The sequence below is a fragment of the Harpia harpyja genome, chromosome 2 (genome assembly GCF_026419915.1).
Source record: "Harpia harpyja isolate bHarHar1 chromosome 2, bHarHar1 primary haplotype, whole genome shotgun sequence".
NCBI lineage: Eukaryota > Metazoa > Chordata > Aves > Accipitriformes > Accipitridae > Harpia > Harpia harpyja.
The window spans coordinates 13,821,708-13,846,810 of record NC_068941.1 but is presented as its reverse complement, the minus strand read 5'-3'; the positions used below and the strand labels follow the sequence as shown (position 1 = coordinate 13,846,810).

Genomic DNA, 25,103 nt, shown 5'->3' with positions numbered 1-25,103 from the left:
CTACACCAGGGATTTTGCTGTCTTTATTTGCATTGACAAAGTGATTTATTCTCCTCTCCACTGCCAATGGGTGTAGTTGTAATGGCAAACCTTGTTGTATAGACAGTGTCCTCTCAAAAGAATAAGAATTCCTCTCAAAAGTATGGGAATTACAGCCGTCTAAAGAGCTGCTTTTGCACATCTAACAATATCTGGGGGAAGAGACAGAGGCTAACACAGGCTTTCGTAGTCACCCATCATTACATAGTTGATTGCAACAATTTTAGTGAGGCAGTGATGATCTTGCTTAGCTTCCCGTGTTATGAGGAAGTCTTTGGTTCTGGTCCATCGTTACAGCTGGACTAGGAAACACGTTGTACCATGTGGCTTTATTTTCCATAGCATTGGGTCCAGCTAGGTTTCGAGAACTGACTGAGTCTTGTTGATGTGTTTATACTACAGATGGGAGAGATGCCTGCCACATCAGTGAACCGGTGTGGATGGACAGTGGCACCCAAGTAGGCACAGCAGCATGAATACCTGGGATGAGAAGATGCCTGCGTTTGCCTGTGTACAGAGTGGTCTGAGGAATTTCTGTCGTGTAGGTTGGTTTACATTTGTAAATTAAAGACCAAATCCCTGCCTTAAAGGGTTTGCAGCCTAAATCCTACTGAAATACATGGGACTACTTAGCAGATTAAAGTTAAGCATGGGAGCCACTGGGTAGACAGTGGGACTCGTGCTGTTAGCTGTGAATACAAGAAAGGGGAAGTGGCAGGTGAAGAAAGCAGAAGTCCCAATATTCTTCAATGTTCCACAGTCATTTGGAGGCTATAAATTGTCTTCCTCATTTTTAAAAGCAGAGTGAAAACCTCCCTCTTGTTTGTTACTCATATGGGGGAAGTTTTGAGAAAATTACCAAAACTTTACATTAGAAAACCTGACATGTACTCTAAAATAAGCCCATTTTGCTGTTTATACTTCACTAATCTGTAATGATTTTCTCAGCAAACAGTGATGCCACAAGCACAAGATTATGATGAAAGTTATGAAAAAAGCAATAGAAGCAAATTACATATTAATAATGGATATACTGAACCCAACAGACAAAGGAGGGTGGACTGCTATCTATTTAAAACAAAATAAATTGCTTGATAGTGATGTAAAAATAAAATGATCAGTACCATCAGCACCTCTGCAGTTACATGCTGAGATTAGTCAGCGAGTATTTCATTGGATGAGATTCTGGAATAAGCGTAGTTAAATCACATAGACTCGGCCGTGCATTTCTTTCTGCACAGTAAATGCAATAATTGCTTCCTTTTTTCTTTCATGCAGCTTGTCTAGTACAATAAATAAATTTATTGTGTTCCAGATTACTACTGCCAGCTGGTAGAGTTACTTTTGCGGTGGAGGTGGTTTATACTATAAGGTTCAGCATTTTCTTGATGGTTCATGACAAAGGTTGTCATGCAGCCAATGCACATTTCTTTGAACAAATGGATGCAAGAAGCTGCTTATGGACCTTCATCCCTGTCTCCTCCCAAGAGAACACGAAGGTGAATTTTTCTTCCTTTCAATTTGGTTTTTCTGTTTTTCACATGTAACCTACGTACTGGCAGTAACAGTAGAGTTACCAATTTCAGTGTACAAATGTTATTTGGTTCAAAATGAGGATCTCCCAAACTTGCTCTGATCCTTGAAATCTGTCTGAATGCTTTTTTAAAAAATTTATTTATTTATTTTTAATTTGCTATTGGATATATATTGAAAAAATTCATGGCTGATAATCTGCTGAAGTGGTCCTTTTTATGTCTAGAAAACTCTACCTGAATAAGCAGGAGTTTAAGATGGCTGTGAAAACTGAATAACATTCAAATACTTAGTGCCTTAAACACAGCAAAAAGGTATCTCTTGAAGGGTACTTTGTGCTCATCAAGGTCTGAAACATAGACAGACTCTCTGGTGTAAAGTAATTGAATGAAGAATGTATGAATTATAAGAAATGAAACAACTACAGTGGAAAAAATCCTGCTTATTTTATTCTGACATCCAAATTACCCCGTTTTTGGAGCAGTATCTGAGAGCAAAGTTGGCCGAAATCAAGTTCACTTGCAAAAGGGCATGAGAGGAAGATCCTGCACTAAAGCATTAGTCTGTTGGTTTCTAAGTACGGTGAGATCAGTCTCTCATTGTACTAAAGTATCACTTCTTCCTATCCACAGCTCAGATTGACTCAGACAACTTCGTGCTTCAAGAGAGTTTTACTAAAAAAGTGAAATACTACTTGTTTGAGGTTTTTCTGGCAGAATGAGTTTGAAATATTTAAGCACTACAAAGGTTTCTGACCTAAATGAATAATGTAAGAGACCCAGGGGTCTCCTTTACCTTTGGCTTTTTTTCCACCTGGAGAAAACTTAATGTAGTAGTTACAATGTGCTATAATCTGTCTCTCAGAGGTCCCATTCAGAAATTTATCTTCCTCATCTTTGGCATTTAAATCTGACCACTACTTCCTGAGGAATTTAAAAGGGAAATGTTGAGACGTTCATAGTTTAAGTGCGTACAGATGTCAAATTGCTTTGTGAATGATATTCAACAATGTTAATGGAAAAAAATCCTATGATAGCAATTAGTGAAGATCAAGATTTGTTGGTTTTTTTTCTTTTTTCATATGTTTCCTTAAAGTTGTTGAAAAATACATCATAGAAAACTTCTCTCTAAACTGAAAGCAAGGAATTTAAAGAGCACAGTGTGGTTTTGGTTTTTTTTTTTTAATATGAGTGGATGGTCTAAAACAAAAGAAAACATTTCAAGCAAAAATATAGAAAACATCTTTTTTTTTTTCCAGAGTTGAAGTATGTCTGAAAAGGGCTTATGCAAATTCATGGTGGAGATGTGTTTCGGCAAATAAAATAGCGATAATTCAGAGGCAACTTTTGGGTCAAGAAATCTTGGAACTGCAGCTGTAGTCAACTCCTCGTGGCCCGCAGTCAGATGGTGTTTGTTGGTGAACCCAATTTGCCATGCCTTGAAGAACTGCTGTGGTGCTGGCATTGAGCTGGTATACGGCAGTTAATCGGGTAACCAGAAATGACTTCTTTGTTGTGAAAAGAACTGTTCCTAGAAGAGAAAGGTGAATAATACTGGCTCAGTATTAACCACAGACCTCTGGTCTCATTTTTTGCCACTAGAAAAAACCCTTTGTATTTTTACTTTCCCTTAACTTTTAGTTGAGAGTGCACTGAGGGAACACGTCAGGTTATCATGGAAAGGCTTCAACGTGAAGTATATAACTAATTGATTAAACTATTCAAACCTGGAAAAATAGTAAGAGCCGTTAGTTACAATGTTTGTTTCTCCACTTTTCTTGCTATATCAGCCAACCTACTGTGTGTGAATAGTAATTCTAGAACTGGGCCAAACTGTGATGTCATTAATGTTTTGGAGATGTAGATGAAGGTGAAAGCTGGCCAGCTGATGCGATGAGGCTGCACAACATCCAAAAGCAGCGGTGCTGCATTCTGCCTTGGTGGAGGTGTCACTCTGAAGACTGCCTTTTAGTGTGATTCACCCAAAGCATTTCTATTTTATTTCTGTCTGCAATGGCTTTGGATGCTAACCCAAAGGTGTTTTTCTGACTGAACAGGTTTTGTTGATATACACATTGGGGGCAGGAGAGAATGCAGAGATAAGCATGCAACAACTGAATTGTGTAAATGAACAGTTGTGATCCTGAGTTGTTCCAGTGGTTCTGTGATTTAATACTCTCTGCTTCAAGTGAGATTTACTACACGGTCTGCATCCTCAGAGTCTGTAGCACAGAATTTCGTTGTGCTAGATTCATCTGTTAAATGTCTTCCAGCTTCCTTTGTGCGTTATTCCAAAAGCGGGAAAATATATAGAAAAGGAGGCAAAAAAAAAAAAAAAGGTTTTATTGCAGGATAGAAAAAAAGGAGGATTAAAAAAATGGAAAGAAAGAAACTGGCATTTGCTAGTTGGCTGTTCATGTTAATCCTCTTTAACACACACGTGACTTCAGCTGGAAAACCTCTCACATTTTTCAATCTCTTGTGGAGCAGCAAGCTTAGTGACAGTCATAAGAACCTTTAAAAATCTCTAAGCAGTTTCTAGCCCCTCTCAGTGTCACTCTCTGACTCTGTAGGCTGGCAGATTGGCACTGCTCAGAGACATAGGACCAAATGATAAATACTAACCCTGCTTCTATATATTTCAAATAGTTTGTTGTACCATGACTAGTGGTTCAAAATGACATGTCAAAAATTGATGTGTGGATTTTAATGCCATTTTTTAAAAGGCACTTAAACAGAATTTTTAGTTTCAAAGTGGAATAAATTATTTGTAGCATGTGCCATAAAAACATACCCTGGAATTCCTTCATTTCAGTTTCGAGATATTTCAGAGGAGCTACTACAAGCCCTGAAGGGACAAAGCAGAGCATAATTATGAAGGCTTTCCCTCTTCAATGACCATAGAGGTAAAAAATAAAATAAAATAAAAAGATCTAGTACAATAGATCATTTTGTCTCTTGTGTTGTCAAAGTTTCATAGAATCATAGAATCATTTCGGTTGGAAAAGACCTTCAAGATCATCGAGTCCAACCATTAACCATGCCCCCTAAACCATGCCCTGGAGTACCCTGTCCACTCGCTTTTTGAATACCTCCAGGGATGGTGACTCAACCACTTCCCTGGGCAGCCCATTCCAATGTTTGACAACCCTCTCAGTAAAAAAATTTTCCCTAATATCTAACCTAAATCTCCCTTGCCTCAACTTGAGGCCATTTCCTCTTGTCCTATCTCCAGACACCTGACAGAAAAGACCAGCACCCACCTCACTACAACCCCCCTTCGGGTAGTTGTAGAGAACGATAAGGTCTCCCCTCAGCCTCCTCTTTTCTAGACTGAACAGCCCCAGATCCCTCAGCCGCTCCTCATAAGACTTGTGCCCCTCACCGACTTGGTTGCTCTCCTCTGGACATGCTCCAGCACCTCAATGTCTTTCCTGTAGTGAGGGGCCCAAAACTGAACACAGCACTCGAGTTGCAGCCTCACCAGTGCTGAGTACAGGGGATGATCACCTCCCTGTTCCTGCTGGGTTCATACATTGTCATTTGCAGTACTTATCCAGATTAATTTAAGATGTCTCAAGGAGCTGGATTTTACTACCATATATGCCCAGAACTACAGATACAGGTTTGGTTCAGTTGTTTTTTCTTTACTGGGAGGTATCTTAAATGGATTATCAGGAAATATGGGCTGACTGAGAACACTTTCACAAATAATAATGGCTCTCATGGCCTGACAGTATGGAGAAACCATATGACAACGGTATTAGACCTTAAAATGAAACTCTTACCTTTGACAGTTCAGAAGGAAGTAAAAAAAAAATCTAGAAAAGAAAGAAAATGGTCAGGCTTGAGCTTTTTTCCCCACCATTAATTTTTCTGTATTATCTAAGCATAAGAACTGAAAAGAACAGCTGACTGCCTGAAATGCTACTGTCTGCTGAGCTTGAGCGGAGTTTATTTTTATCTCTTTGGTGGAATCATACTGTTTATTTTGCCTAAATTTTTAACATAGTGATACTGATGAACTTTACTGATGATTCCTTTCATGTTGTAAGAAATGAGATATGTAACTGTCTGGAAACACCAAACAAGTCATTTAGCTCTTCACAGATCTCATCAATTACGAAAGCTTGGGTTTTGCTGTGTATAAATATTTCCGTTAGATTGGTTGCCAATAAACATTGTAAACCTATAGAAACTGAATGAAAGGTGAAACATTGAGAATATATCTGAAAAGATCTATTTTGCATGATGATTGTGGGATGAGATGTCATGAATACGTATGAGGATGTATTTTGTCATACCAAGGTAGTATCCTTAAATCAAATTTTGATTAATTGATGCTGACAGACTTTTCTTCCTACTTGATTTTCAGGTCCTAGCTAATATTAATGAGTGCAATGGCAATTTTAATGCTGTGTTTTATAAATATAATTGTGTCAGTTACGGTTTCGTGCACAGCTTCTTTGTTAACTCAAAAGGTCATCTGTAAAATTCACATGTGCGTGAAAATTTAAAATAAATTTATTTTTTCCTTGTAAAATGATGCAGTGAGTCTGATTAAAAAGCATCCTGGAAAGTGAGACATCATAAACAGAGGGAAAGCCCATTGGGAATGTGACCCTGAGAAGTCTGGGAGCCTGCTCCACAAATCCTACTGCCACTAAAATTCTGATGGCAGGTAGTAAAACTCAGTGCAAATGTTGAATTGTATTTGAAATGATTTTTTTAAAATGAAGTAACAGTAAAGCAGTGTATGACTGCACTTAGATAAACCTTCTGCCAGGTGATATTTGAAAGATAAAACTTATAAAGGGACAATATATGAATGGAAGCAGCAAGGCAGGCTGGGGGAGTGGCCATCAATTTATGCACACAACTGCATTTTCAACATAATTAGCTGTCTAATTGAGCATTATAATTTAACTGACACATTTAAACATGTAATTTATTTGAATGCACACTGCTTGTAATCTGTTTATAATGTTTTGCTCTTCAGGATGGTGTCAGACTCTAGAAGATGAAAATATCCTTCTGATGAACAGAAGAAGAACCAAAAAGAATATATTGAGGAGCCCTGAATGCAAATAAATTTCTGTAATTTCAAATCAGAAGAGTATGGAAGCAGAAAAGCCATGCAGATAAAGTTAAGTATTGAGCATAACTGTAAGCAACATCTTAATTTTAAATACCAGAGATGATGTACTGCTTCTTGTTATCGGGCTATTGTGCAAAGCTGAGTAGTTTAGCTGGCAGCTAGGTAGGGAGAAGGTTTTGGTAACCAGGGGGTTTAAACTGCATATCTGTCTTGTCTGGAGGAAAGAAGTGTCCCTTTCTCAGCATGATAGATATTGCCAATAGGTCAATGTTTATGCAGGGGCAGATTCTGAACCTGAAGTTGATAGGTGACAGTATGAGGTAATCACTGAAATGGAGGTTGGGTTTTTTTTTTTACTTCTGCACTGATCATGCTGGAGTGGTGCTGGTGCCTGCCTGCCATTTTGGCTTCTGTTTCTGTCTTGCAGTCCTGATAGCAACGCCTCAGGTATGGCTGGCTCTTTTCATATCTGAACAGGGACAAAGGGATATAATCCCTAGGCTCTGTTAAAATACACACAGAGAGTAGCCTGTCAACTGGTTGCAGAGAAAGGAGCCAAAAGTGCCTTCATTCATGCTTGCATACTCCCTGGTGTGCCGAAATGTTCACTCTCTGGGTGATAGCTATACACCTGGACATTTATTTTCAAGAAAAAAACAAACCGATGCATACTTGGTTTTGTTCCCAGATTTTTTTTTTTCTTTGAGGCTTTATTTGCTGAACAAAATAGTTGCAGGTTTCCTTTTAACCCAGTAAACTTTTGTACTGTTACACCTCATCATATATTTTGTGGTGCTGAGTTTTGAATCTGCTGCTGCGATTACAGAAACTGCCAACAGACATATGAAAATCCAGAATATAGAGGCTGAAGCATTCCTGCTTTTTACCTTTGGAATTACTTTTGCATACTCTGACAATTTTCCCTTATAAACTAAGTCAGTGATAGTTACAGTTATGGAATGCAAGAAAACTAATGCAAAATTTTACTGCCAAAATAGAGAAGAAAACAACTTTTTCAAACCAGAGGTTGGCACAATTCCTGGCTTTTCTCCCCACCTTTCCCTCTGTTCTCCACCCTCCCAAGTCAGTAATTATCAGAAGTGGAGAAGAGGAAGTAAATGCAAGGCCATGCGAGAGGAAATAAAAATGTATGGGTCCTTTACCCCGAGGAGTTGCAGCTTTCTTTCTGACAAGACATACTGTGATTTCATGTCACTTGAGTTTCTTATGCTCAGCATAGCATAAGAGGTGATGGAAGAAGTTCTGCCCCTGGTGTATGTGAGGTGAAGAGTTTTAGCTTCAGTCTCTCGCCTAAGTGATTGAAAATTGCATTTATATTGTTTGTTTAAATCAAAAGAAAACGTACTGATTAAGTAGATGATACATTGGACTGTTTGGAATGGGAAGATTACTTCATTTTCAGATTGAACAAGATGAATTCGCTTACTAGGAGATCCTGAAGCTTATAGAGGTGGATTTTGTATATCTGGATAGGTAAGGCTGGGGTAGGACAAGCTCACAAGATAAAATTAAAACAGGGTATGTAAAAAGCTCTCCCGGATGTTGGAGAGACTCATCTGTCACTGTGGCTCCACTGTGTTGGTGCATAGCTTCGCAAATACATGGTTGCATGTGCATGCCATGCAGAAGACAAGAGGAAAGGGAACTCTTCCAGGAAAACTGGACTTTGTACCCTTTATGGGGAGATGCAGGGAGAGTTAGGAAGATGGACAGTGGCTCAGAGCACCATTTCTCATTTCCAGTTCTCTGACAGAGTAATTGTCAGGAGGTTGAATTTCTACTTTGTCGCCCAGTGTGTTCAGAATAACTTTTGTCAGGAGAAGCAATATTAGAAATATAATGCGAAATACATTCTATAAAATAAAATTCTTTACTACTTTGACCTTTCAGTCCTTTGCACTGTGCTTCATGGTGATATCCTCCATGCTGTGAAGATTAGCAAGGCTGTCCATATGAAGAGGAGAGCCCATCAAAAAACTCTGTACTCTGGCTACAGGATCTGTTGGCACTTCTTGGTATTTTGACTGTTAGTGCCTCTTCTGTTCTTCCTTGATAAAGGAGCAATGAAGCCTTTCCCATCTGGGAGGGGAGGACCAGTGGAAGGGGAGAATCAGTGGAATTACTACCAAATTACCCGTAATAGAGTAGTTCCCATTTTAATGATACTGCTCTTTCTTGCTGTGCTGTCTAGAGAAAACCAGAAATTCCTGTCTTTGAGTGGAATTGACTCTGCACTGGGGGGAAGCAGATGTGGCAGCCCCCAGCCTAGCTTAAGAAATGGTACCAATGCTAAAAAGCAATCTGGTGACTGCAGTTTCCCCACTGAGGTTTCTGCTTGGTTGTGCGCTAGTGTGGACACACAAGGCTGGCTGGGCCTAAGGGGCAGAAAGGACAATGAAAAGCTCTGGATTAAACTGCTTTGCTTGGTGGAGGCTTACCTGAGCTGTCTGGGATAATGATGCGTACTGGGATCAAAGAGTGAATTCCACATTATTCGTGGAGATTCACTGAGGCTTGGACCTTCATTGCCCCCTGGAAAGGGACATGGAAAAATAAGAGGAAATTCTGAATGGCTCCTACTTTAGCTCAGAATTTAGAGAGTGTGGTTTAAGTGGGAGAAAAAGTGAGAAGTAAAGATGAAAAATGAAAACGAAGCAACAACTAATGGCAAGATGTCCCTCGTACCAAAATCATAACTCTCATGTCTGAGGAGGTGCCTTTAAATCTATGTTGTTTTCAGAAAACCAAATTGGGATATTTTCCCTAGTTTCTCTGAAACGGTTTAATAAATTGAAGTTAATGAATTATTGATAAAAAATATACTCAGATGATTAGCATGATCCTTCTGCTTAGACTGTACTCCTGTCCAAATAAACACTTATTCCATTTTTTTTTTTGGTTTAAATTAAGAATAAATAAAAGCCTGCATTATGTAACCTGAATAGAAATTAATACAGGAGCAGGCCAAGTTTCCCCCGACTTAAATTTCTGTGGTACTTTGACCTATTCTTTGGTAAGTGTTCACATGATTTACAGTGCAGCATCTTTCTGTACTCCCTCTTTGAGCCTTCTGTATGCAGAAGGAGTACTTTTTACAGGGAGGTATTGTGCTACTTGAAAATGACCATAGTTAACTTCGTGTACTGTTTTTACTCAAGTACAACTTGTACTTTCACTCATAAAGCTGATGGGGTATCCTGTAATGGAGATATCTATATACTCAGGTTTGTATACTTAAGGGGAAGGTCCCTTCTGTGTGTGACAGGTTATGCAGTGGGCAGGATTTGCTTTTGCTATAGAGGCTGACTATGTATATTTTTTACTCTATGTATTGGCTCCAAATTTCAGCAGCGTGTGTGTGTGGGAGAGGAGTAGGAGTCTTTCATCCCACTGAACCCCTCTCTGCCACCCTCCCTACAGTGAGGGGCCTGGACCTTCTGGAAAAGTGTGAGCAATACTGATTATATTGATTTATTTTAAGGCAGAAGTCCTCAAAGTGTGCTCTTAGAGAGTCCTCTCAACTCTCCTCCTTGAAGTGCAAGCAAGATACCAACAAAGAATAAAACACTGTAGTTAAGCATCCATTTTATTGTAAAAGAGCCTATGATAGAAGTAGAGGCATTTGGTAGAAGAGCTTTCTGTCTTAATCTTTGGACTAGATTAAATGTGGGAGGGATGGAAAAAGGCTAGAATTGGTGCGTTATACACAGAGGGGGTTGAGCTGTTGGCTGTAAGCTTATATGTGAAGCATGAATCTGAAATGTACTTAGAATCCATGACACCACTTTCTGTTGTCCTGGAGACTTGACTTCTGAGGCTCTGCATAACCTGTACCTCCCTGCAAATGTGGCGAAGGGGAAGAGGGCAGATTTCTGACATGGCAGCTGGGTTGCACAAAATTTTAAAGTCTAGAGTAGACAGAGATACCCTCATCATGCCCATGCACTGCATGCATCTGCTGTACATTGGCTTCATAATCTTCTTACTAAATGTCACAAAACATGATAAAATTACTATGCTTGAATAGACAGTGTCTGTGAAGAATATATTGTGAATGTGGGAAAGAGGAACTTTGCTTTCAAAGAAGAAACAGAGGCTGACCTCAGCACTAAGATGCTCCCCTCTATTGGAATGTGGGAATAATATATGGAGCTGCACTAGTACAAACTGCTGAAGTGCCTTGGCGGTGCTCCAACGAGTGCCCTTTCTGGTGGAGTTTTTAGTACTTCAAGAAGACATAGTATGCGCATTTAGATGCCAATAAAATGATTCCCTGTAGGATCCATAGGCTGCATTTCAATGCTAAATTACGATGACAGTGTGAATGATTGACCACCACTCACCAGTGAAGCATTTCTGCACACACGTGCTTTTGGTTTTCTGCAGTTTAATCCCTTCTTGTGGTAAACTCCGTCACTGCTTCAACCCTTAATTGAGTTGTTTCTGTCCATCTCTCTCAATACACATGTTGTGCCATTGCTGCTGAAGGCTAAAGAAGCCCTAACCACCTGGCAGTTTATTGACTGGAGTCTGACCTTATTGTGTTTGTGACCTGCAAGAGGCCACAGCCAAGACTTGTTTGGTCTCCAGACAAAAAGCTACATTAAATGAACCAAAAGAGAAATCCATAGATGCGACTGTTGCTGCATCTGGCAATTGAGAGAGGAATGAGAAGGGAACTAAAAATCCCATTACAATTATTCTTGGGTAAGAGTGTAGTTTTCTGTTTCAGAAAAATCAAATAACTTTGAATGTATGCTCCATCTAGTCTAAGCTGTATGCAACAGGAGGGGAATGAGCTTGCTAAACCTAACAGGAAAGAAGGGTGACCTTCTGTTAAGGGTGAGAATAAGGAACTGGAGTTCAGATTAAGACAAGTGATCTGAAAGATTTCCCCATAGGGTGGTCAGTAAATTAAAACTTAAGCAAAGTTCTTGAAATTCCCTTTCCCAAGATTTTGGATAGATTATTTTGGTAACAGAATTCAGTGGCTGAATCTGTCTGTCACACCTGTGAATTGGGATAAGTATCCTTAACCCTTTTAAAAAAAGAAAGATTTGATTCATAGTGGAAAAACATGATTCACATGAAGTACAGCGCCTGGCCAAATAGAGGAGCAAGGCAAATGCCCCAGGATCCTGTTTCTTGTATACATGATACTGTATAAATTGTATGAAAAATACAATAAAAGCAAACAGGGAGTAATTCAATAGCCAAGCCTAAATTTGATAATCTAGGCAGCTGTTATATGATTTCTTCACATTATAAGCTTTTTATCTAGTGTGAAGAATTATCAGGAAAAGAGAAATGAGCTAGGAAAGAAAATGTTCTTAGTGCTAATTCTGTCTCGATCTTGATTTTTTTTTTTTAAGAAATCCTAATTTTTTTCAGAAGTGCTGATTAATTCTGTTCACATGCCCAGCCTAGCCTGAGACAGCTCAAGTAAAATCCTGACTCCCTGAAGCCGACAGCAATCTTGCCATTGTGCCAGGTATCTGGCACATGCAGTTTTGACGGAAATTTACCCTGAGGTCTTGATTTCTTGAAAGCCGTGGGGTATTTCAATGTTTGCATCCAATAGCTGAAGAACAATGACACAGTAACTCTGCAAATTGTTGTCATTCTGCTGATGAGAAATGCAAACACAGAAAACTCAAGAATAATATTTTTGCACAGCATTGCTTAGGTTATAATTGCGTATATCCTGAATATGAAAAATGAGATGGTATAAAACACATACACAGGGCTTCAGTAAGAATTGGCTTTCTTTCATGTGGAGCTTTCTTACTTGGTACCAGGCACTAATGATTCTTGTCCACTTAAAAAAAAAAAAAATCATTAAAATGTCAAACTGTTCAGCTGAAGTCATCATGCCTTTTGAAATAAGGCTTTAATAGTGAGAAAAATAGGAGGGATTTCTGAAATCCTTTTTTTTTTTTCTTTTTTCTTTTCCAGCTGAAAATTGACTGGCAGCTATCAGCAAATTGGAGACAGGGAAACTTTCTGAAGTATTTGCCTTCTAAACTGTTATCGTTGTCTGCAGTCTTCTTGGAACCAGATTTCTATTTGCTGACTGCATAGCATTTTGTTGGAAGCTTTTTACTGAAAATACAAGAAAAAACATTTGAATTGCTTTTGGATTTCTTATAGGATTTTGTCTTATTTTTAAAGCCTCTGAGCTGGATGGGTATTTCATTCCTTCTCATTTTTTGTTTTTCTTCTAAATATCTTCTTTGCTGTCCTGCACAAAGTGGAATGTAAAATAATTAAGCAAGTAATTTGTGAGTCTCTGACTACAAAATAACACTCCCCCTGACATTCTCAGTAATTCCATTTTTAACTAAAGTTTTGACCTGTAGTAGAGACAATAACAAATTGTTTTAGTCTTCTCGTAGTTCTAGGTTTGCATTGTAACTTAAAAACCTGTCCCAATCTACTGAGAATTTTGTATACTTCATGATGATACTATTCTCACTTAAATCCCAGTGACACCTTAGTTCTTAAATTGCTTACAGTTTATTGTTCCCACCCCCGCTAGTTAATCTATTTCTCAACACTACAAAAGGAGCAGAAAAGCCCCAGTCGAAAATTATCAATGCTAGATTATCTACATGAAACAAATACTTTTAGGTATTTTGCCCTCCTTTGACATTTGAAACCAGACTACCGCCTTCCTACAGGGCTGCTTTCTGAGGCTCACAAACAGCTCGGCATTATACAGAGAAGACTCAGCTCGGTTTTCTAAACAACTTTTTCATGCCATGCCACCCACACAAAAGAGTTTGGGGCTTTCCTCGCCTCTTCAGTCTTGATATACTTCCTTTTTTATTCCCGTGTCTCCAGTCAGTGTGGCAATCCGTGGCCTGGAGGCTTGGCTTGTGATTCTTTGGATTTGCTCGATGCAATAAGCTGATATACAAATGCCTGGAAGGATTGTCAAGGTATGCTTGCTACACCTAGAAATTAAGGAGTTTTTGTGGGCTTGAGAAGTGGAGACTCAAGTCCAGGCTTGAATTTTAGGTCCTTCACTTTGCTGTGGGTGTGTTGTAGCATTCCCATAAAGGGCAATGCTGTGTGTGTGTGTGTGTGTGTGTTTTGTAGCATTCCCCAGGGGAAATATCAAAGCTGTAGCTTCTTTGGAATCAGACATACAGCTGTGTCCAGGTATTTGGCACACAATCTATTAGTGTGAAAAATGGGGTACCCCTGTATCAGGCGTGTTCAGTCTGTGAAACACTGTAGTGTCATTACTCCCCGTGATGCTCGAGTATTTCATTTGCTGGAGTAGTGAGGTGCAGCTGAGGGAAATGTTGTGTTATACACATCATGAAAGGTCCCAGCAGCAGAGCTGGTGCTGGTCACCAGAGCCCACCGATGGCCACAGGCAACTAGCATGGGGACCCGACTACTTCGGTTAGTGGTTTAGCTCTTTGCAGGGTGTAGGCATAGGAAGACTCGCGGGCTTGGCCAGTAAGGATTTCTGTTTGAAACAGACAGTGGATAGGTAGTTGAGGGCTGATGGTGAGATTCAAAAGGAAACCATTTCACAGTGATGATCTTGGTTGTGCTTTAAAATGTTTGTTCAGGAGAAATTGTGTATGAATTTGGAAAAAAAACAGCCAGAGAGAAACAATAAAAGGCTGTGCACAATGCCAGCTGCCATTAGAGGTTGAAGGTTTATTTTTCAAAGCATCGTTTTTAGAGACATTGCTTCAAATAATTTCATCGGTCTAAAGAAAATTGCACCTTACACATTTTTGTTCTGTTTTCAGAGTGGATTTTTATGGAAGAACAGGGCTGTTCTGAGTGTTGGACAGGTTAAGCCCTGCGCTTTCAGAAGAGCTCTCTGAAAAGACACTGAGCATTGTGTGTTGCGGTTGCATAGTGATACCATGGTCCTTGCTCTGTGATGAATAATTCAAATGAAAGTGGCTGGTGGGCTACAAATAATTGGAACAGATTTTGTGAGTATACCATGTAATGAGAGGCAGCAGTCAGTAATGGGCCTTTTCCAGCACTGTGCCCTCCTCGGGACTGGGCTCAGATGATGGAGAATTCTCATGAAATTTCCAGAATATAAGAAATAATCTCCCAACACCAAATAAGTATTCCCTGTCCTGGGTGGAACTGATAATTGGAAGTAAGGCTTGAACTCAAAGGAGAAAAAGTGCTCCTATTTTTTTGTTTATTTTTAGTGGCTAGCATTGAGAAGCAGTATACACAACCATACTCACTGGGAAGGCTACAAATAGCGTGATCACTAGCAAGCTGCCAGTATTTAGGAAAACGAGTTTTCTGCATCCAGCTTTCCTTAGTTCCTACCTTAGAAATATCACGGGGAATTTCACATGGTCCTAAGCTTTGCATGCGTGTTATCCCTATACCACAGAAGAAGTAAGCACCCTTTTCCCTGCGTGGGGAGAGCATTAATAGCTATGTCCAACGGGCAAACACACATTCTTCTGGCTAGTGGTCAAATGAAATTTGAAAGCCATTATACTGTCCAGTGTTTTTACTGAATAACTGATGCAGACAGCTGGATTGCTGGGAGCTGCCTCAAGATTGTCTGGGAAGGTACTGAGCTTTTGGTTTGATCTTGGAACCATCTCCCTGTGTAAATAAAGGGTAAGCATTAGTTAAGAATGATTACCTTAAAATATTAGATGTTTTAAGATGTCATGTGTTTCTTCATTAAACAGCCTTTGAAAATTAAAATAAAGGTCATCGGCCCAACCCAGTTCTGTGGTTAATGCTTTTTCCTGGTTTGATTTGATCTAGTTACTTACTTCAGGCATTTATAATCCTATTGGGGGGTAGCCTGTGAAATGTATATCGGGGAAAACAATTCTGCATAACACACCTCCTACTCGTGGCTTTGCATGTAACTAGTGCCGTGAAAATTGTCTTGGTTTGGACTGTGCGGTGACCAGAGGAGGTCCTGCCCACAGTCGGTCTGTGCAGTCACCCATGGCACACGCTGGAGGGGCAATTGCTTCCCCGAAAGGTCAGGCAGAAGGTGCAGTGACAACGGGAGCGTAAGCTGTACAGAGAAGTGAGGGATCAGCTGCTGCGCACATCAGCAGGTGGAGGGAGAAGTAGGATGTGTTCGGAAAATAGGCAAGCACTATCAGTATGTAGTCAAAAGCTACAATCACTTTGCTTTTTACCATTTAAACCAGATAAGCTTTTTTTATGCCTTCATTTATCTCAGTGCACATTATTACGGGTGAGTTATAACTGAAAATATGATGCTTTAAAAACATTGAAGTTTTACAGCTGCAGTGTGTTGACACTCCAGGATCTCCTCTTTCTCACATAAATTTGAAAGCACAGTAGTGCTCTGAGCTCGGTGCCTGCTTTTCAAATGATAAAAGGTTTTAACTTCTATCTTATTCCCCCCCTCAATCCTAGGTCCTAATTAAGCAGTAACTGTAAGAGCAGTAACTGCAGTAATCATTTCTCTTTGCACTGATCTAATCTGAAGCCACGAGCAGCTGCAATAGTTATGCTACGAAGGATTTTTCCCCTTTGGCATATATTGCACAGGCTGTCCCTCGATTAGGTTACAAGTGCTTGAAGGCTATTGATTTTTGCTCTGTTTTATGAGAATGCTCCTCTTTTTAACAGTTTAATTTCTCAGGTTTGAATTTGAATGATCTGGTCGTAAAAAAAAAAAGTATTTATGCATCTGATTACCTGTTTATCTGGTCAGGGAAGCTCTACAGCAACACAAAACCCCCTTTCTGATTCCTGAGCAGCTGGAGATCCCATGCTCTGGGGTGTTGTCCTCCTCCAGCCAGATCACACACGCGAGGTGGCTGTAAACGTTAATAGTATTTCTTAAGGGGAAGTGTCGTTGCAGCGTTGCTTACTGACATCCTAGAAACACACTGCATGTATGAAAATGACTGTACTGTGGAAATAACCCTGGTTTTCGTTAGGCTGATTTGGGTGTGTTGCTAGGCAACTCAGGGTAACAAGGGGTTGTATGTATTCTTTAGGTGGGTGCAGGTCCCTGTAGAGATTTCCGGGTAAGTAACATAGATGTGAGAGAGGCTGATCAACTGCGACACAAGAAGTTAAGCCCCGCAAACTTAACTTTCGTTAAGAGGAGTTTTTCAAGAAAGAAATTGGATTAGACCCAGGGATGACGTATCCTGTTTGATTTCTTTTCCCCTTGCACTCTGACGAGCTTTGTGTTTAGGCAGGCTTTTATTTCTGGCTCCGAGTTGCTTGAAAAAAATTTGGGAGTGTGTCTCGGGGTGTCGAGGGTGATGTGCTTAGCTTGATTGGCTCAGTTTTGCTTGCGAGTGCTTTGTTCTTCCCACCACCCTCAGGTCGGTTGTGCAACATGCCCCTACTGTTTAAAAAGAAAAAAAAAAAAGAAAAAAAAAAAAGAGAAATGCTGAGTAATGCCAGAGGTTTCTCAAATGGCTGATGCAAACCTGGAGAATTTGCATCATCATTCAGCTGGAGTAACTTGGTATGACAAGAGCTTAAATACAAGTCCACGCGGAAGCTGAGCTGGTTTCCAATGATAGGGCAGTACCAGCTCGCAGTGTGAAAGCGCAGGTGTTCCTGAGCAGTGCTCAGATCGCAGTAAAGGCTCAAATACACTTTAGGAGCTTGCTACCTGTGCGTAGGAGCAGCTGGAAAGATAAGAGAGGGCAGAGGAAGAGACTAAGTAGTTGACTACGCAGAGAGGAAAAAACCCCTTGAGTTTCTGCTGCAAACTTTTTTGCCTGTGCTTGCTGTCGGCGTGCTGGTGGCACTGTAGCATGTTTAGGAAAGCTGCTGTAACCACGGTCTCTAATGGAAGCTACTTGCAGGGGCAAGCTAATGGCAGGTTGCCCTCTATGGACAGTGGACAGCCAGCCCAGGAGGGAAAAGTTGTGCTGAAGAAGAAAGTGACGCTCTTGAGGGGCATATCCATCATAATTGGCACTATCATTGGAGCTGGCATCTTCATCTCTCCCAAAGGCATCCTGAAGAACACGGGCAGCGTGGGTATGTCCTTGACTGTCTGGACAGTGTGCGGTATCCTCTCGCTCTTTGGTAAGTTCCTTAAAATTTTCCAATTGGTCCAGAGGGGCGGCCGGTGGATTATTGCTATTATTTGTCTGATTTTGCCATTGGATAGCAAGGCACAGTGTGGAGCTTGAGGACCAATAGGGCTCCAGAAGGTTTTTGCTGCGTGATAGGTTGCGTGGAGGGCGCAGAGGTATGCAGCCCCTGTTCCCCCGGCGCCGGGTCAGTAAAGATTGGAAGCGTAAATTATTGTTTCTTATGGGTCCCTAAAGGAACAGGAAAAGTAAATGTCCATTTTATGCCATACAATGTGCTGTATGTATAATGTTTTTCTTCTGGCTGTAAGAGCTAGTTTATGGTTCGCTTGTAAGGCCCCCAGCAGCGGGGGATGCAGGTCACTCCGCTCAAACACCGGCGAAATGTTTAGACAGCTCGACTTAGTTCCCTAGAGGCTAGAGCAAGGTCTGAGAGGAATAATTCTCGCTGGGCGTAAGCTGTATTGGCATGAAAGGGAGCAAAATAACAACATTAATAACCCCTCTCCCCAGTCTTGTATTACTGGTCTTTACTTCGTTCCTCGCTCATGATGTTGCTTTGAAAGATTGTGCTGCAAAAAACAGTGTGATGGAAACAAATTTGTAATACGAGTTTCATTGCTTGCCTGCCTATTGTGACAGTTTTTGCTAATTTTATGTATTTTTGAAGAGTAGTAAATTCTGAAGAATGCCAGTTTATTTGTTCTGTACACAAAGCCCCCATTCAGAGTAGAAAACCCCACCCTGGCCTCTGCAGGACAGAGGGTCCATTGACCTACTTAATGAGTTAATCTCAAAGAAGCTGAAGGACTAACATGAATATTGGCTTTATTTAAAACAGAAACGACTTGTTTTCTGGCAGGAGGTAAAGAGGACAAACACGCACTAGCGCGTGTCTGCTTAATAGGTGGAACATGCAAATGCCACCCTGTGTAAATTGGCTCTGAGCTTAAAAGAAACATGAACTGTTTACAGGCTAAGCCCACCCAAGCCAAACAGACAGTGCAAGTAAGTTAGGACCCGTTCTGGTCAAATGTTAAATGTATTGGTACAATGTGCAGCATAATCTGTTGTACAAATGTGGAAGTCCTGCCTGTAACCAAAATTCCACTACAAAGAAAGATCTCAGATACAATTTGTAACCCTGTCAGAAGACCTTGGTCTTTAGAGTTAGTCAAAACAGAATTTGCTTGAGCATTGCGTTTTGGGCTTTAACGTTAATAGTAGTAATTTTCTGGCTGTGAAGTAAAGTCTGTAAAAAAAGAAAAATAATCTCTTTTATCAGAAGGATTTTCTAGATCGTTTTCCAGATCTCAAGGTATGAAGAACCATGTAATTTGGCCCAGCAAAAGATACTATCTCTTTTTCTGATTGTATCTGTTACACTTATTTTTTCATATTTTCTTACACCATAAGTGTTTTTAATTCCCTGTGTGACTTAATTATAGTAAAATCACATGCAAAGATCACTTAAGGTCTTGCTGAGGCTGTGAGTATAACACGTATCGAAACACAATGTCACTTCATCCTGAACAGAAGAGGCTGGCAAGAGAAAACCCATCAATAACTTTTTTTTAATGTGGCTGTAAAAATTCCTTTAACTACTTTTTCAGGTAAGCTGAAGAACAGCAGATAAAAGCTGCCACATTTTTGCAAAGCCCCAAACAAAGCAAATGAACAAGGATGGAATTTGTCATAATGTGGTACAGCTTTAATGGGCTTGTACATGTTATGTGGTTTTGACAACTGTAGTTTTCATCTTAAAGTGCTGCAGCACAAAAGCTTGCAGAGAACAGAGCTGAAATGAGTTCATGTATGTTGCTGATCTTAACTCTATGTGATGCAGTGTTTACAAACTTCATTACTGTTTTCATCTGGCTTCTCGGACTCTTCTAAAAGGGCTACCTACATTTATCGGACGTGGTACACTTCTCTACTGATGTGGTCTCCCCGCGGAGCTGAGAATCTACTGTCTTTGTGACGGTGTGATGGCTCATTAAGCAACAGTAGCAGATGGTGCATGGGTGAAGAAGGCTACACGCAGGTCCTCATGGTTGCAGCACGCTGTTGCCTGCTCCGTAATGGCAGAGGCTGCACGTTGTGCCGGCAGCAGTCTCGGGGAGCTCTCTGAGAGCTGCTACTGGCTGGGAATGCCACTAGCACTTGCTCCAAAGGGGCCTGAACCACTTCTGCATGAGCTGATGCAGCAGTGTGATGATGATTTGGGTTTTATTTTAGTCAGTGTAAATTCACCAAAGGGTGAAATGAGCCCCTGCTATGAAAACGTGAAGTGGTCTGTATCTAGGGCAATGCAGAAGGAAAGTGAGCTTTCATTGCATTAGTAGTATACAACAACACTGCACCAGTGTTGAAAAGCCAGGGCTAAGCCATCCCCCGAATTTTGTATATAAGACATTGGGAGTACTATTTAGGAAAATTCTTAATCTGCAACACCTGCTTCCAAATTTTGGCCAGTTGATTGCTTTGCCCATGGCTGAGGAGAGGTAATAGAGTTTTCAGGCTTTTCTTCAGAGACTGAGCCAGGCATCTCTGAGGCTGAAAGGAGCTGATCATCATTTGGTAACAAGCAAATGTGTCACAAGACTTTCACTTAGCAGTGCAGTCAGGCTGGCTGAGGAGCCGGGGTAGCCAGCATGACACAGTGTTTTGTTGTCCCTTACCACGAGATACAGAAGAGTAATGAAACATGTTGATAGCAAATAGTTTGTTCAGTGGCTTTACATGTAAATGTAACTGAATACGTGTACAGTTTTGTTAACAGCAAGTCTAGCTGAATGAATTAAAACTTACAAAGTTGCTTGAAAAAAATGATTAAAATATATCAAAAGTAGTTGTGATACCACAGCAGCTCCATTGTTTAGTTTATAAATGTTTTGAAAGGTATTTCTGGATATCTCTCGTGATGCCATGGTTTAACTTTCACAGGTGCCCTCTGCTATGCTGAACTAGGAACATGCATTAAGAAATCTGGTGGTCACTACACCTACATCCTGGAGGCCTTTGGCCCATTACCCGCTTTTGTGAGAGTCTGGGTTGAATTACTCATCATTCGGTAAGTGTGTTGTGGCTTTTTGGTAACTGTATTGTGGCTTTTCTGTGTTTCTTTTCTGATGCCAATACACTTTTCAGTCTTAAAGAAAAATCTCCAATATGTGATGGGCAAAACAAATCAAATATAACTTGATCAATGAGCTGTGGTTTTTTTAGTATGGTTGCTTCAGAGAATTTAACAATGTTATTTTGCTCGTTGGCATTGAAACATTCGAGAAGACATGTGTGCATGTATGGGGGGGAAAAAACCTATTCTAAGGAAACTGTCTGCCACACAAATTCAGCTACTAGCTTTAATTTTGCTAAGCTTACTGTATCCATTAATGTCACTAATAATGCTAATACCCATGCTTATATATAGTATAGTGGAAGAGGAAAGTCACCTTTACATTTTCTCAGTCTTGGCACTAGCTTTTGGAGTGGTTGCTGTTGTCTGTGGATGCAGGAATAACTCCTGGTGAAGCTATTGCCTAGTAGTTTTTGGATTTTGGGGCGTCATGTATTCTTTACATGTCAATTCAGGTCCCCATTTTTTTTGTTTTTGTGGGGTGTTGGAGAATGTAACTCTTGATTGCTATGAAAAGCACTAACTGGCCAAATAAAGGAACATTAAGTCCTTACATATCTAAAATGTCCAAAGTGTTGTTTTGGTCTGTAAGCCTGTGACTCATGCAGCTCTTGACATTGTAGAGGTGAATTACAATATGAAGATGCTGAATTATCGAATCATACCAAATAAATTTTCATAATGTAAATGGATCTTTGTATCAAACTCAAATATGGCCCTTTGAATTTTTAATATATATATATTTTTTTTTTTTTTTTACAGTATTGCTGAGGCTGAAGAGCTTGTTACACGTAGAACAGGGCAACTCACTTATGCAAAATGACTTCGGAAATGCTCCATTCCTGCCTCAGGCTAGTCAGCACTCCTTTCCCCTCTCTTCCGCAATCAGCAAATTAGTCACAAAAGCGCAAGCCTCGTTTCAAATCACAACTATGTTTACATAATATTGACAAGTTCTAGCATAGACTGTTGAGCTTAAAAGCACTGACAGCACCGAGTCATTATGAATCCATAAATTCTTATCTTGTTTCCGGAGGAAATAATTGTGTATGTCAGATGGTCCCTCACATCCTCCCCACCCATACATAACCTTTGAATTAACTGCATAATTTCCATCAAATGTGATGAAAGAGCAGATGTCTTAACTGTATTAACTTTTTGCCAAAAAGGAAAACCAGGCAGAGGAAACAGACCTATATTTTCACTGTGAGCAGCACGGTGCTGTGAAGGTAGCTATGCCATTGCACATCACAGAATCAACAAAAGAGAGTAGTGTTAGAAATCCCACTCTTAACCTGCACCTTACTAGGCAGGGGAAACTTATTAACCTAGGCACAAATACCCACAAGAAACCGGGCTTCACAAATTCCTCTCCTTGCAAAATTATTATTATTTTTACATATGACAGTGTCCCAGGAGTGTCATGAAAACACTCTTAGTCATTGTGATCTGCCCCACACCCAGAAAATAATAATCTTGCATGGGAAGGAACATCAGTGGATTCTTTAATCATCAAATCTGAGAGGCAGCAAGGGAGACGTACTTGTTATAACTTGTGATGATCAGAGCAGTGCTGCTGAAACCCTGTGTAGAGTTTTATATCTGACTCCTGCATCGGTAAACTAATTGGCTGCTGCTATCAAAGAAGTTGAGACCTAATATGTATCTAGGTTTTTTTCAGTAGATGAAGTTGCACACACGCTTCTCAGCTAAGCCATTTTTAATTCTGAAAGACTGCAGGATTATCACACCCACGGGCTGGTGGAGCAGCCGCAACCAAAATAAACATTTCCTGCTCTTGTATGTCTTTTCAGCCACTATTTTACTGTCTAGGACACACTTAAACTCTGCTCACATACTGATTAAATTGTGCCAGCATCCCTTGCTGTTTAGATGTGCCTTACACTGTGCTGCTCCTCATCCAGTACAAGCAGGAACTTTTTTTCTCCCCAAAAGTCAAGTTGGGGGTATATTACATACTTTTTTAAAAAAAAACAACTAGTTTTCGAACAAGTGAAGACGACTGCAGCACTTAACTATGGTGGTTGCTAAACACAGGTTGGGTGAGAGTGTGATGCCAAGTGACTCACTCACCTGTGGTATGTGCTGGGGCATTCTGTCTGCTCCTTTCCCGGTGGCTTTTTGTGCTCCTTGTCCTTCAATGAAAGCTGCTAATGCGCTTTCTGTCCCCTCCTGAACACGCAGTTTAGGGAGCTGCCAGCCTGTCTTTAGGATTGCAGTCAAAAGGATAAACACCCCATTCCTTCAACTTCCACCTCCATAGATTGACTACACTGCCAGCAACATCTCCCCCCAAACATGGGAATATGAGAGAGACAGCTATTTATTAGAGGTATAATTTATGAGCTAAGTTTTAAAAACCACTATGTTTTTAAAAACATAGAGGCAGCGACTGCCTCTTTAAAAAGGCTTCTCAAAATGAGAAGGAAAAATCCAAATTCTGGAAAAAGGAGCTGGGACTGAGGAAGAAGGTCTGGGAAAGCTCCAAAGATCTGATCTTTGATCTGATCTAGGACACTTCAAACTACTTTTGGCAGGCTGCCGTACTTAAAACTGGAAGCCTGGTGATCTTCTTGAAATGTAAATTAGAAATATTGCACCGAGGTAAAGTCAGTAAATGTCTGTGTAAATCCAGCACAGAGGTCATTTGGTCCTGGAGCAAAGGCAAAAGTTGCAAAGCCAATTGTTGGCCAGCGAGAGGAACAGTCCTCGTGCATGGGGGATGCACAAGCAGCAGCCCTCATTTGTCCATGCAGAAACTTTCCGAGGAAGATACTTCTGTTCTTTGCTGCTCTGCAGTTTGGACCAACACAATGTGTGACATTTTGGTTGAGTCATAACACTAAGAAAGTGGGGTTTGTTTCAAGGGCGAAACTCTCTTGTGGAAAATTCTTTTATCGTTCAACAGAGAATCGTAACTTCTCTGCAGAATTTTTACGCTGTTCCATAGCATTTTTAGCAACTATATTTTTATTAAAATTCTGTAAGGTGAGGCATTATTTTATTAAATGCTGTAGATTTTTTTATAAGAAATTTACATGGACTCTTGTTTAACTCAAAAATTCTTTGAGGCAGAGTCATATGCCCTTTTGTCCTTACTGTGTGTGAGTGTGAGATGAAGCACAGATGCCACCAGCTCTCCTAAGAAGGGTGAAAGTGTCCTCCCAAACAAAACGTGAACAGACCACTGGAACTGTAATACGCAGATAGTGTCTGATCCGAGGCACAGGGTAATTTGCTGTTAATACGTGTCAGTGCTAAGGCTTCTGGCAAACATTTAGCTTGTCTCAAAGAGAAAGGCTGTATGAATATGATGAGTATTTCAAATTGGTAAATGCCACAGCTGCGTGCCTTTCTTCACATTTCTCTGTTTCATGGGAGATGCTTTCTGTACTTTGAGGTTTTTTGCTCTCACTTGCAGTGTCAGGAAGTTGTTAGTCACTAAAAGGAACAAATTCTGTTTGCATTTTAGGAAATCCCATTTTCATTCATTTTTTGCATTGTCTCAGGTTTTAATAACAGACTTGAGTAGGTTTTGGATACTTATTTCAGTAAAGCAGAATTCTCAGCTTGCTTGAAATTAATTTGCTTGTGTCTCTGAGGGGTGAGATATATCTGGCCACTAAAATTAAGTCCTCAGTGACTCTTGCTCAGGGTTTTGCCCATGTAATCTAATTCTGGCCATGTTCACTTCCAGCAAGTGAATGAAGATTTCTATTGATATCTTTCCTTTCTGTTTATGGCTGCTTCACAACCTGGAAGTTGTAAGAGTGATCCTAGTAGGAAGTGTTGCTCTCAAGATCAGAACCGCTGAGCAAAGCTAAACAGCTCGTGGTTTCCTGCTACAATCAGAAATCATGGTACATGGCAGCATAGTTACAAGCAGGCTCCAGAATTAAGTATGGTTCACAGTTCTGTGATAGGAAAGTTACAGCACGATCTCATAAGAATATTATCTATGTACTATTGCAGATTAATTTTGTGATTTTTGTTGTTGTTGTTTTTGTTTTTACTCTAGCCCTGCTGCCACAGCAGTGATATCATTGGCATTTGGACGTTACATTTTGGAACCTTTCTTTATGCAGTGTGAAATCCCAGAACTTGCGATTAAACTTATAACAGCTGTTGGCATCAGTAAGTATCCAATTTTATGTTTCAGGGAGGGGTAAAGATGATGTAAATTGAAAAAA

The 25,103-nt window shown here is 40.3% G+C and overlaps 1 protein-coding gene across 1 annotated transcript in view; it reads left to right on the top strand.

Annotated features, from left to right (window-relative positions):
* Positions 1-16,628: 16,628 nt before the first annotated feature.
* Positions 16,629-25,103, top strand: part of SLC7A11 (solute carrier family 7 member 11) — a 61,578-nt gene continuing 53,103 nt past the window's right edge. The window contains exons 1-3 of the mRNA XM_052815545.1: positions 16,629-17,745; positions 20,700-20,826; positions 24,932-25,047. Of these exons, the coding sequence (XP_052671505.1) occupies positions 17,469-17,745; positions 20,700-20,826; positions 24,932-25,047 (520 nt within the window). The 5' untranslated portion in view covers positions 16,629-17,468. The remainder of the gene's footprint in view (positions 17,746-20,699; positions 20,827-24,931; positions 25,048-25,103) is intronic.